Raw genomic sequence first — 14,123 nt, forward strand, 5'->3', positions numbered from 1 at the left:
GTTGATTTAGTTGCCGTCAGCATTTCGACGCAAGCACATCTATGTCGCATATACGTATATGTATATGTATATAAAACATTCATATTATGCAAATATTCCACTTACAATTAGACATTTTTCTTGTCACAGATTTGACAGAAAACATGGGCAAAAATGCATCATCGAATCTTTGAGCATCGGCCGAACTAGGTAAAAAGGGTACAATTTCAGAGCATTTTACCTGCACTTGCGGTTTCTTGCACTTGTCGTTGTTTAGAAATGCAAACGATAAAAAAAGGGAATGGGAAGTGGGACAAAAAATCTATTTTTAGCAAAATCAGGTAAAAAGGGTTAACTCGCTACCTAAAGGTCAAGATTTTCGCGAATCCGCGGTCCACTTTTTAGTCGTAATTGACCCTCCAATTTGTGTGAAAGTGTTGTGCAATTGGTTTCATTTTTTGTGAATAGTAATTTGTTTAGAAAATAGTCTTCCTAAAGACTTTTTGATGTGATTAACCATTGCTGTGGGACTTATTTTAATTTCGTATATTATTTTTATATTTTTTTCTTTACTGAAAACATGTGGGATGTCGAACGGGAAAACCAATTTTTTTTTGGATTAAATTTGAACAATGAGGCAGAATGTTTAATATGTCATCGCGTAATTGCCAAAAAAATATAAATTTCACCTTAATCGTCACTTTTCCACTCATAACGAGTCCCAGATTAAAAACGAAAACGAGAGATTAAATTTATTTCATAAACTTAAACGTTTGTTTTATCTCAAAAACAACCGAGTTCGCCAACCTGTTATAGAAAACGGTGCTGATGGTGACTCGGAAAATCTGCAATTAAAAGTGTCTTTTGCCATTGCACTAGCATTAGGTCGATAATGTCGCCCATTCGAAGACGGTATGTTTTTTAAAGACCTTTGCTTGGAGGTGCTTGATATTTTGGGGCATAGGGATCAGGAGTGTTATAGTTTAATAAACGATACTCCTTTATCAAGTCGAACTATAACTCGCAGGACCGAGGAAATAGGCCAATACTTATACTCAGAAACTAAAAAAAGAATAGAGGGCTGTGCCTTCTTTTCAATTTGTTTGGATGAAAGCGTAGATGTTAGAAATATTAGTCAAATGGTTATTTGTGTTAGGACTATTGATTACGACTTTAACATTTGCGATGAATTTTTAAAGTTACATTCTTTTCATAGTCATGTAAACGGGAAAAGTACGTTTGAGAAGCATGTACTTTCATTCCAATTATCAAATAAAATGTAATCAATTTGCACTGATGGTGCCGCCACCATGAAGGGAAAGAATGAAGGATTTCTTGGCCATGTCAATAGACATGTAGGAGAAATACCATTTTTCCATTGTTTCATCCATCAGCAAGCATTGTTTGCAAAAATTTTTCAAGTTGTGGATGCAATGGGTGTAGCAATTAGAATTATTAATCGCATTAAAGGTGGTCATAATTCGCTAACCCATAGAAAGTTTAAATCTTTTCTGTCAGAATTCGGCGCTGAATATGAGGATCTTTGCCTTTGCCTTTGGCCAAAGTTTAGACAGACTATACACTCTTCGTAATGAAGTAATTTCATTCTTAGAAAGCGAGAACTTAGAAAAAGATAAAGAATTGTTAGCTTCATTAAAAAATCCATTATTTATCTTAGACTTGGCATTTCTAACTGACATGGTCCTTTTCATTAATCAATTAAATCTTCAGCTTCAAGGCCGCAACAAACTTCCGTCCGATTTAATTGCATCAATCAATAAATTTACTTGCAAAATAAATGGTCTTAAAATTCAAATAAAAAACAATGACCTGTCCAGCCTTCAGCGAACTGCAGAAATTGCTACATTGCACCCCAACCCTTCCCGAATTCAGGAATACGCAGTAACTGCCTCTGCCCTTTCCTCTGAAATAGCGGAAAAATTTTCTGATTTTCAACAAATCAATTGGCTCATTGCAGTTTTTAATAACCCCCTAGAAGCAGAATCTGAGTCAATTCCAAAAGAAATTAGGGAGGAAATACAGGTCATGAAAACTGACTTGATGCTGCCGTTAAGTAGTGGAATAGAATTTTGGCGAGAAATCCCTATAGATAAATTTCCGATTTGCAAAAAGGCAATGTTAAAATTATGTTCTATGTTTACCACAACATATATTTGTGAAACCACATTTTCTACAATGAAATTAATTAAAAATTCTATTCGAAACAGTCTAACTGATAGCCATTTAGAAGATCTCCTTCGTATAAAAAGTTATCCAAATAATATAGAAGTAAAGGAAATAGTTGAGTTTCAAAAAAAATATTAATTCAAAATTATTGGTTTTCCATCGCATTTCTAATTTTTCTTGCTTTTGTCACATGCAATTTGCGCAGTGTAAAGCAACTTACGCACACAAGCAAGCGCACACATACAACTACATCTTTTCAGCGCTCTCTTTGTGCCGGGCCCTGATATAGATCAGGGCAGAGCCAGGCACTCATATCCCCCGGGGGACGAACACGATCGGCTCGTCGTATGCGTGTAACCGAACGGCTGCCGAAGTCCTCACACAAAAAAATCAAGAGCATGAGTGTGGATTTCTCGGGTTCGTAAGCAATATCCAGTGTGATCAGATCAAATAAATAAAGCAACGAGCAATTAATAAGTGACACAACCATATTATTTATACTACCATAATAATGAGGTAAGCCACACGGGCATAGACAAGGTTGTAGAAGTTATCACAAAGTCGTATTGGTTCCCAAAGTTAAGGAAAAATGTAGAATAGCATATAAATAATTACCTAAAGTGTATTGTCTTTTCGTCTAAAAAAGGAAACAAGAAGTTCATATCCACAATATATCGTGAAACGTGTTTTACGTTTAACAAATTTTCTAGCTTTTTACAAATTTGTAATATACAACATATCAAGATCGCAACTGGTTCGCCACAGGCGAATGGCCAAGTTGAAAGAATAAATAGAGATTTAGGTCCTATGTTAACAAAACTACTAGCCTCAGAAGAAAATATAACCTTTAATCAGGCCATAAAGATAGTAGAGTTTACCATGAATAACACTATTCATAGGTCAATGAAACAGCATCCAAGTGTCGTAATATTTGGCGTCGGACAAAAAGGATGACAAGTAGATTAAAAAACTACTAGTTAGAAGACAGATCTGTAGAACGAAACTGAGAATCAAAACAAGAAAAGAAACTACAAGAGTATAATGAATGTTTAGCGAATTAAAAACGAAAAGTTCCAAAAGTCTTTAAGCCAGGCGACTATGTAGTAGTTAAAAATTTCGACACTCACAAAGGTGTATCCAAAAAATTAGTGCCGAGATTTAAAGAACCTTTTAAAATCGTTAGGTGCCTCAAAAAAGATCGATACGTTGTAGTGGCGTCGACGGATTTCAGCAGTCAAGGATTCCCTATACTGGAATTCGGTCAGCTAATGTGAAGCCATGGTTCAATTCGTAATATAAATATAAAGAAAAATGAAAATACGAATGAACAGATAAAAGTAAATAAAAACCTGAGTGTAAATGAAAATTTTGTTAAAGAAAAAGTCAGTATGTTAAACAAAGAAACAAATAAATTTAAAAACACTAGACATAAAAACAATGCACACAGATATAATACGATAAGCAAAGGTCGTCATAAATAAGACTAGGATCGGGTGATCCTTATGGTCAGAATGGCCGAATTGTAGGAATATGTATTGGTATTAAGTATATCTTACTCTTTCCCCCAGTGCAATATGTTTAGCCTTAAGTATATCTTACTATTTTCTTTGTTACAAATTAGTTTTAAGTTATATCTTAGTCTTACATTTGTTACGCAGTGGTACAGTGCGAGAAGTGTGTTGTCTCTATTATTACAAAAAGAATAGAGAGAGTCAAATGATATAATAAGAGCCCAACAGTTCTGAGAAAGTGCTCACCAAAGTCATACGTGTTTTACTCAAAATCCCGATAATAGAAAATACGTATACGGATTTATTAACGAAGATATTGACAAAAGTCACTGTTTTCGACCGATCGTTCCTATGGGAGCTATATGATATAGTTACCTGATCTTGTTCAAATTCGACACAATCGTTTATAGGTAATAAACTGACCAAGATTAAATTTCACGAAAACAAAGTTATTAAGGAAAGTCACTGTTCGTGACTTTACCGTTTGTATGGAAGCTATATGACACTTACAGTGGTCTGATCCGGCTAAATCCGAGATACATGCAGTATATACGAGCCCCGACCACTATTAATTCGTACGGCAAGCTTTTTTACCCAAATGCAATGTTTAACTGACGATATTTTCAATACTGTAGAAGATAGCACATGCAAACCACTTTTTTCTGAAAGATCCTTTTATTCTCTATTATATAACATAAAATGTTTGAGGTACTTCAATAACAACAACAACAACAATAATTTCATTAAATGCTCTGCTGAACTTGTAAAAAAAAATTGACCAGTATTAATTCGTACGGTGCATTAGCTTAGCTTAGAATTGAAAGAAGATCAAAATAAAAACAAACAGTGTAACATAATCACTACCTAGTCATAATCTGGAAACAGTTATACCATGTGGAATGTGTGAAATGTTTTACCGCTTCATATTATTCAAAGTTTAGCAATAATGGTACGTGGTAAGCCGATTTCCAAAGAAATTAACAGTTTAGCTGTAGATTTTTATAAATCTGGGAAGTCATTTTGTGAATTAGCCAAACAATTAAATCTGGCTAAATCGTCCGTTCAAGGAATAATAAAAATGTTTATGAAAAATGGCAGTATTGACAATAAAGTCGCAAATAGAGGCCGAAAAACAGTAATATCAGATCGTGATAAAAGAGCCCTAGCCACAATTGTGAAAGCTGATCGTCGCCAAAATTTAAGAAATTTGGCATTAGAGTGGTGTGAGAAAATCGGGAACAGCGTTAAGCGTGAGTGGACTCGCCTGCAGTTGCGTAATATTGGATACAAGTTCTATAAAGTATGTATAGGGATTATCTATGCTACAAACTTAATATCTTAAATTACTCTTAGGCCAAGGAAAAACCATTGCTTACGCTTCGCCAAAAGAAGAAGCGTTTGCAATGGTGTCGGGAACGGATGAGTTGGACTCAAAGGCAATGGAATTCCATCATATTTAGCGATGAAGCTAAATTTGATGTGAGTGTCGGTGATGCGCGAAGAAGAGTCATTCGCAACAAAAGTGAAGCATACCATAAAGACTGCCTTAAAAGGACAGTTAAGTTCCCAGCGAGCGTAATGGTCTGGGGTTGTATGTCTGCCAAAGGCGTAGGCCAATTGCACTTTATTGATGGGATGGTCAACGCAGAAAAATACATCACCATATTAGAAGAAAGTCTGCTGCCATCAATACCAAAACTGGGTGACTGTGATGAATACACCTTTCAACAGGATGGAGCATCATCTCATACTGCCAAAAAAACAAAAGCATGGTTGCAGAATAAGGAAATTGGGGTTTTAGATTGGCCATCAAATAGTCCGGACCTAAGCCCAATCGAAAATATATGGGGAATAATGAAAATAAATCAAAAAAATGAGCCGCAAAGAACCCTCTCTGACTTAAAAACAAAATTGCAGGAGATGTGGGACTCTATATCAACCGAACAATGCCAGAATTTATTAAAATCTATGCCAAAGCGTTGTAAATGTGTTGTAAAGGCAAAAGGCGATGTTACCCAATATTAATTCTTAAAAAATCATATTGTATATACTTATTTCAAGCACCGTACGAATTAATACTGGTCAATTTTTTTTTATCAGTTCAGCAGAGCATTTAATGAAATTATTGTTGTTGTTGTTGTTATTGAAGTACCTCAAACATTTTATGTTATATAATAGAGAATAAAAGGATCTTTCAGAAAAAAGTGGTTTGCATGTGCTATCTTCTACAGTATTGAAAATATCGTCAGTTAAACATTGCATTTGGGTAAAAAAGCTTGCCGTACGAATTAATAGTGGTCGGGGCTCGTACAAGCCTACATGGAAAATTTCAACTCTGTAGTTCCAACGGTCTAGGAGGAGTTTGTGTTGATCCAGACGGACGAACATGGTGTAATCTATTCTTTTCTAAGTCCTCTATAGATAAATGATTTTTATGCCCTTGCAGAGGGTGTTATAAAATTGGTCAGATGTTTGTAAAGCAGAGAAGGGGGCATTTCCGTCCGTCTGAACGTTCGTCTGGATCAACGCCAACTCCTCCTCCTAGACCGTAAGAGCTACAGAAATTTTGCACGTAGGCTTGTATATACTGCAGGGGTTGTATATCTCGGATTCAGCAGGATCGGACCACTGAATCATATAGGTCCCAAACAAACGGCAAAGTCACGAAAAGTGACTTTCCGAATTTTAATATTGGTTAGTTTGTTACACGATCGGTCGAAAACAGTGACTTTTTTACATAGCTATTAATGACTGTGCTTAATTTGATCAAGATCGACTATATCATATAGCTCCCATAGGAACGATCGGTCAAAAACAGTGACTTTTACTTTTATGAATTACGTCGTTAGTTTTACTCTACGCTATTGCTTCAAAATCAAACATTTGTCAGTTTAACATAGATAATGACTTTACTAAATTTAATTCAGATCGGGTGACTATAACAAATAGCTCCCATAGAACCAATCGGTGAAAAACAGGGGCTTTCATCAATAACTTCGTTATTTGGCATGATTAGATTGTAGACCGTCTATTAGTTTTTTTTAGATAAAACGTTTTCCACTTTGACGGCCATAGGTAAGAAAAGATTAACAAACTAAACTTGCAAGGGTATACAATTTCCAGAACGGTCGGAGCTAGCTCCGGTTCTCTGGTTTTTATTAATCTACATCTTTTTTTTTTACCTGAACGCTACCAAAAGCATAGCTCGAAATTAGCCGAGCAGCAGAGCAAACGCATATACACACAGACGCAACCGTACAAAAGCTGTATGTGAATGCGTATGTATAACAATTTGTTTGAATTGTCATGAGGGAAGGTGAAGAAAACTTTGAAGGGTTTGTTTGTGTTGAGGAACGGTTGCTGATTTCCCAATTGCTTAGTATTATTTTGAATGTAACCGATCTTCGTATTCCATTGTTCTGGTATTTACGGTGCATTATCACACCTTCTTTGGCTGATGCAAGAGTCTGGTGAAATAAGAATGTTTGTTGAGTTTAGTTAATTGCTTATTGGCCAACAGAAAACATCACGTGGAAATTAATTTTTAAGCAAAACGAACCAGCAAAACTGAGTAACACAAAAATAATTTCGAATATGTAAAAATATTATGGCCAGGGACTGCAAGGGTATATAAACTTCGACAAAGCCGAAATTAGCTTCTTTAATATTTATTTCTGCAGTCAATTTTTGATCAACTTGGCAAACATGCTTCCAAGGTCAGAGCAAGCCAGAAATGAGTTTACTTTTGTAATATAGAATAATGCTCTTCAAATCTCTCTATTTTACTTTTGTAACATAGAATAAGCTAATACGCACACAGACAAAATCTTAGAGCCCGCATATTAGAAGCAATCCTTCCCTTTCTTTCTGTTTCTCATTGAATGTGTTTACTGCAGAGGTAGGCACCCATAGCCCGTGCGGGCACTTTTCTTCGGCATATGATCGTTTTACCATCTGTGTGCATGCCGAAGTCAACACGAAGTGCCCTTGAGAGCGTAAAAACAGAATTAGTCTGCTGCAGCATTTCGACTCGAGCGCATCTATGTCGCGTTGTTGGGTAAATGCACATGAAAAAATTAATTTGGGGGTTGTTTTCTCATTTATTTTCTTGCAGCAGATCATCGATTGTGCTGGTTTGAGCGATTGAGCCATATTTTATTCACTTTTCATTTTTCGCAGTGTAAAATACACACATACACTGACAGTTTGCGCTGGCTCTCTTTGTGCCTACCCCTGGTTTACTGCATTAAATGATGTTGTTGTTGTTAAGACGGTTATATTTCTTGAAAAGCATAAAAGCGAAAAAACAAGACAAAGTCTTAAATGGAAATATCGTGTGCGTACACAATATTGACGATACAAAAAAAAAAAAAAATAATAATTTTGTAAGATAAAATTGACAATAAAAAATCTGCAGTCTGGTATGAATACACCTTTATGTATTTAAGACTTGTACTTTGAATATATACATAAGTTGTAAATATTAAACTTGTCTCAACGAAATTTGTAACAAATATTTAGTGCACATATATTCTTTCGCAAACATACGCCTTTTTAGATAAAACGTTCTTACACATTGATGTCTAATAGGTAAGGAAAGAATTACCAAAAAAGTTGCAAGGGTATACAAACTCTGACGCGGTCGAAGTTAGCCCCGGCCCTCTGGTTTTTAATTCCGATATATTTTTGCAAATGTCTTCATGGCAATTATAAAACAACACAATTTATAAAACCCTTGCAGAGGGTATTATAAAATTGGTCAGATGTTTCTAACGCACAGATGGAGACGTTTCCGACGCCATAAAGTAATATATATTCTTTATCATCATGAGAAGCTGAGTCGATACAGTCATGTCCGTCCGTCCATCCGTCCTTCTGTGCAAATCAACTTCATGCCGCCATTTTAGGAGCTATCGGAATGAAATGATTTTTGAGCTACTTATAGCCCGGAGCAGAAAAAGTATGAAAATTGTCGGGATCGGACTACTATATCATATAGTTCTAGAAGAAACATAAATGAAAAAATTTGAGTATTTCTTCTGTGTGTGTATGCGTTGCTCTGTTGATTCGAGCAATGACTTTGTAGGCTTCTAGATAGATATGTATATGATTCAAGAATACTGTGTTGAAATCTGTAAAATTACGAAAGTTATTGGCCGTTAACGCTCATGGAAGTCCTACAAGTTGACATTTGATTAAAACACTTAACAAAACAAATAGTTTATGTAAAAAATTTGGAATTGGCAGCAAATCTCAACATCAATAAAGCCAGAACACTGATACTGTGATGGTCGGAGAAAAAGACATGGCAAAACTCGATGGTATCACCCTATTTTGGGTCCTACGAATCGAACTGCATCATTAGTTTTATTACGATGGTTTCATACAACATTTGTGTGCCATTTAATAATCAGCAATACACCAAATTGTATCCAAATCGGACATTAAAAAACCACGTTATGCATATAAGCATTTTTTCCATCAGGCCGGAGTTGGCTATTGGCCGCTGGGGGCGCTAGGGTGCGGATATGCTTGAGTGAGCGGGATACTGAGTTATGCTCGTAAAAAAAGCATTTAAACAGAATTTTTTATAAGTACATATATGAATCTGTTATTATAAATTTAAACCAGAGGGACGTGGCTGACTTTGACCGTGGCAAAGTTTGTATACCCGTGCATTTTTTTGGTAACTCTTTCCTAACCTATAGCCATCAATGTGTAAAAACCCTTTATATAAAAAAACTGCTGTTTGCGAAAGAACGACCTACAATCTTAGTATAGGAAATAACGAAGATATTGATCAGTCACTGTTTTCGACCTATCGTTCCTATGGGAGCTATATGATATAGTCGCCCGATCTTGATCAAATTTGGCACAGTAGTTTATAGGCGTAATAAACAGTATATTAAGTTTTACGATAATAGCACAGAAAATAACGAAGTTATTGAGAAAAGTCACTGTTCGTGACATTGAGGTTTATATGGGAGCTTTTTGATATAGTGGTCCGATCTACCACCCATGCAGTATATACAAGCCTACGCGCAAAATTTCAGCTCTGTAGCTCTTACGGTCAAGGAGGAGTTTGCGTTGATCTAGACCGATGGACGAATGGACATGGCTATTTGAACTCGTCTCGTCCTGCTGATCAAAATTAAATATCCTTTTTTTTTTTTTTGAAATAAACTATCACAGTGTTACAGAAAGTTATCTATTGACTCGATATCGATGAACCCAACCTGTTTTGAAACCCTTTTATCATGTATATATATGTATATATGTACCTTATGGGATCGAGAAAGCTTCCGTCTGCCTATTACATACTTTTTGCCGACATGGTATAAAAAGAAAAAAATTGCAACTTTGATGAAAAACTTATCAGGTAGTCTATCTAACCAGCTAACCGGTAAAACATCGGAGGACTTGAGGTTTGTAGTATTGAGCGGGGAAAGTACTCAGCAAAATATGAGTGGGAGCACACTCAGTGCTAAGCAGAGGAGGTCCTTAACCCCTTATTCAAACGTGTCTAACACGCATTATAGCTGTAGCCGATGTCTCCTATTCAATGTTGTTGGCTGACAGCATTCGTCCCGATTGATCTGTGGAAAACAGTGACTTTTGATCAACAAAAGATGCTAAGATTGTAGGCCGTCCATTAAACTTTTTAGATACAAATTTTTCCCGCATTGACTGCTGTACACATAAGGAAAGAGTAACAAAAAACTTGCAAGGGTATACAAACTTCGGCGCGGTCGAAGTTGGCCCATGCCCTCTGTTTTTTTTTTAACCACTAATATTTCAACCATTTTTAATTTATTTTTTCTCCATATTTTTTAGAACTGCTTATGGTATGGAGTTTGTAATACCGATGCATTAAATCATAATCAATATTGTTCCTATAATGGTACATCAAAATCAATGCCAAATGAAGGAATAGCCTTGCTAAAAGAAAGGTGCAGTTTTTTATTGGATGATGGACAAACTAAGTTTTGCTGTGACCCTGAACAGGTATATAAAAACTATTCACTACTTGTTGATACTTGTTGGGGTAAGGTTTTAAAGCATAAAAGGAAACACATTTTCAAACACTTTTTGTGAAGATGTTTTATACATATATGTATATATGTTGTATATAATATATATTTGAAGTTTCAAACTTGGAATTCTATATATGTATATATATAATTCGATCCATGGCAGCGCATCTGCTGAGGCTCTATGAAAAAAAGGATTTGCGGTGCGCGCGACCACATGGTTACAGGATCATTCGAGGAAAAAAAATGACTTCTAAAAGCTAAAAAATATCCGCTGGTAATCACGAAGCGTTTTTCAAAATTTTTGTCCGCACGGTTTTGGAGTAAAAATTTCGTTTTTCGGCCAAATTTTTCATAAATTTTTAAATTAAAAAAAAAAAAAAAAAAATTAAAACAAAAACTTTGTCACAAACTGCTTATTTACGTGTAAAATTTGAAAACGATCGGTCAAGTGCTCAGAAATTCGATTCAAAGGTTTTTATACTCAAGCAGCTTCACTGAAAACAAATCATTGAAAGCGCTACATTTATTGATGCTCCGTCCAGTGACCATTATAGAAAATGAAGTAAGTCGACTCGTCGACTTGGGTATGCCATACACCAGGTGAAACAAATATTTCAAATTTCGAAAACCAAATGTATGTCTATTAAATTGTTTTTACATGCTTCATACTATGTGCTATCTCGGTCACTCTACAAACACAAGAACACTCTAGTGCCGCCACTAGCCAACGTCCAATTCTGGCGACTTTAATATACCATTTCACCCTATGGGTGTGTGGTATAAAGATAAGGATAAAGAAGCAAAATTGTCTACATAATATGATGATCCTACACAGGGTGGCCATACAGGCATTAAAACTTTGGCCAAAGTAAAAAGACACTATTATTGTAAAAGACTACATTGATAAATGTAAAAAATGCCTTAAGTCAAAAACGACGAAGCACATAAAAACACCCTTAATCATTACCGAAACCTTCATGCATGCTTTTAATAAGGTAATAGTGTACACCATGGCACCACTACCAAAATCTGAAGAAGGTAATGAACTCTAATATGTGACTTGACGAAATACTTAGTAGCAATACCAGTTCCAAAAAAAAGCGCTACAACAATTGCTATATTTGAATCCTTTATTCTGAAGTACGGCCCAATGAAGACGTTCATTACGGACATGGGAAACCGTTGAAAGAAGTCATAGGACATCGGTAACAGCGCAGAAAAGAAAAATAAAAAGATATAAAATAAGGTACAAAAATTTTCTAAACAAATATATTTATCCCTTTCGACCCCAACTTTTTTCCTGTGGAATGAAAATTTTTTTTTTACTCTCAATCTTTTTATATCAATTTTAGAAGAATTTAGGACAAAATTTTAAGTCGCCACGCCCACCGGTTTGGGGGCTACGGAAAGTTGCTTGTGAGCAACATTGGGCCATGGTGGTATACAAAACAAAGAAATTTTTTTTTTCAACAACTTTAAATGATTTTTATTGATTTCAAATAATTAGTTATGAAAAGTCTAAAAACAATTTTTGTTGTTATTACAACAAAGGTTGACTTTACATTCACAGGCAACGCTGGGGTCGAAAGGGTTATGTATGTACATATAGGTGGATAAAATATAGTTTTAACCAGTGCCACTGATGAGTTATCGTAATTCAGTTAGTTACAACGAAATGCAGTAGAAAAAATTAATGTTTAATGCAAATTACAAGAAACTTGTATTCATTCCGTTTCTTTCACAACTGTTTCAGCGGTCGCATTTGTCACATCTGTCAGCAAAGTGGGATATTTAAGGAGTACGAAATCCGAAGCCTTTTGTTTGGTCATGTCATATATAAAGACTTACCACATGGTTTTGTCCAAAATATACACTTTTTTGTATTCTCTTTTCCTTCTATATTTTAGTTGTATTGTTCTTCAGCGGTGACTAAAAAATTGAAAAAGTATCACCGGGGTTTCCAGTTACATTAATTTTTAGGAGCCAACGTTAAGTTTTGCGAACGAAGTAAATGGGACAGATTGTTTGGCTGTCATTTCTGGTTAGATAAGCACATGAAATTGGTACTTTGAATAACAAATTTTTTTTAATATTTTAAAATTACCAAAAAAAAAGTAGATTTTTAGGTTTTATTATATTTGTTGCTCTCTTGTCCGATGGAGAGCGTAGAAGATTTGAGGCACTGTGCAATGTGGAGATCTTAATTAGCAAAATTGCTGAACATTTTGGCGAAAACAGAATAAGTGGAAAATGATACAAAGACCGGGAAAATTATGAAAGAAACCCCCATTATGATATGAGCCCAATATTCAGTGACAACTGAATATGAAATCTAGCGATCAAATAAAATATTACGGCATCCCAAATAGATAGTAATTTTTGTCTATCGATATCCACGAGACGTGTGCATAAATCCTGCAGTGATCATATAATGCTTTATATTGAAAAAAAAAAAACTCATGAAACCGGAGCTTCTACCAAGCCATAAAGCTGTTCGTTGTACTCTCAGTTTAAACTGTGTTTAAAAATATTGTTTTTAATAACCAAAAATGTTTAACTTAGATAATCCCGAGGGGTAGCGCTATCAAATTTGCGATTTGCGATTTGCGCGACCCAAAACCAGCCCATGTGTCCAGAAATTTGTATATGATTATATGGACAAAATTCCTGCTTATTGTGAAAGTACTCGAAAGTGTTTTACGTTGAGTTGTTCAAGATCGTCTTCGTGCAATGCACCCAATCATACAACAAAACTCACAGAAGCTTATTTCAAAGTCTCTCTAATTCTTTTGAAATTTTTTTCGTTCGAAATTTGGGTTGAGTTTTTCTAATTTTACACTAAGTTTTATTCCATTTTAGTGGGCTTCAAAGATAAATTTATTTTATAATAATATCCTAATCGGTTTAGTTGATATAGATACATAGCAATGTAGTGTCCCACTTACTTATTTCGCGCACCTAAATTTACCAATCCATTTTAATAGCATAAATGGAATTGAACCTTTATAAACCGTAGATGATTATGCTAAAGAAGTTAAGTTTAGATTAGAACGAAGTGAGTAAGTCGTCTCGCCGACTTAGGTATACCATACACCAGTAAAGCAAATACTTCAATTTCATTAAACAAATGCATTTTCACATGCTTTTTACAAGCATATCTTTGTATCTCGCTCACTCAAGCATACGAGCACTCTAGCGCCGCCACTAGCCAACGGTCAATTCTGGCATTGTGGACTGCTTTGTAAAATACGTTCATACGCACTTTTGCATGTTTCTAGTTCGATTTCAATAAAATTTGGTAGTTTTGTAGAAATATATAAGATAAATTAGTCTGCCGAATTTGAATGCGATGGTCAAAAAACTACAGAAGGGGATCGGTTTTTTCTAAATTATGGAGGCGCAAGTGGGCGTG

The 14,123-nt window shown here is 35.3% G+C and overlaps 1 protein-coding gene across 1 annotated transcript in view; it reads left to right on the plus strand.

Annotated features, from left to right (window-relative positions):
• The window catches only part of Npc1a (Niemann-Pick type C-1a), a 379,153-nt gene that overhangs the window by 89,068 nt on the left and 275,962 nt on the right, over positions 1 to 14,123 (plus strand). The window contains exon 3 of the mRNA XM_068283957.1: positions 10,512 to 10,682. Coding sequence (XP_068140058.1) covers positions 10,512 to 10,682 — 171 coding nt within the window. The remainder of the gene's footprint in view (positions 1 to 10,511; positions 10,683 to 14,123) is intronic.

Source organism: Drosophila tropicalis, unplaced genomic scaffold (genome assembly GCF_018151085.1).
Source record: "Drosophila tropicalis isolate 14030-0801.00 unplaced genomic scaffold, ASM1815108v1 contig_258, whole genome shotgun sequence".
Taxonomy (NCBI): domain Eukaryota; kingdom Metazoa; phylum Arthropoda; class Insecta; order Diptera; family Drosophilidae; genus Drosophila; species Drosophila tropicalis.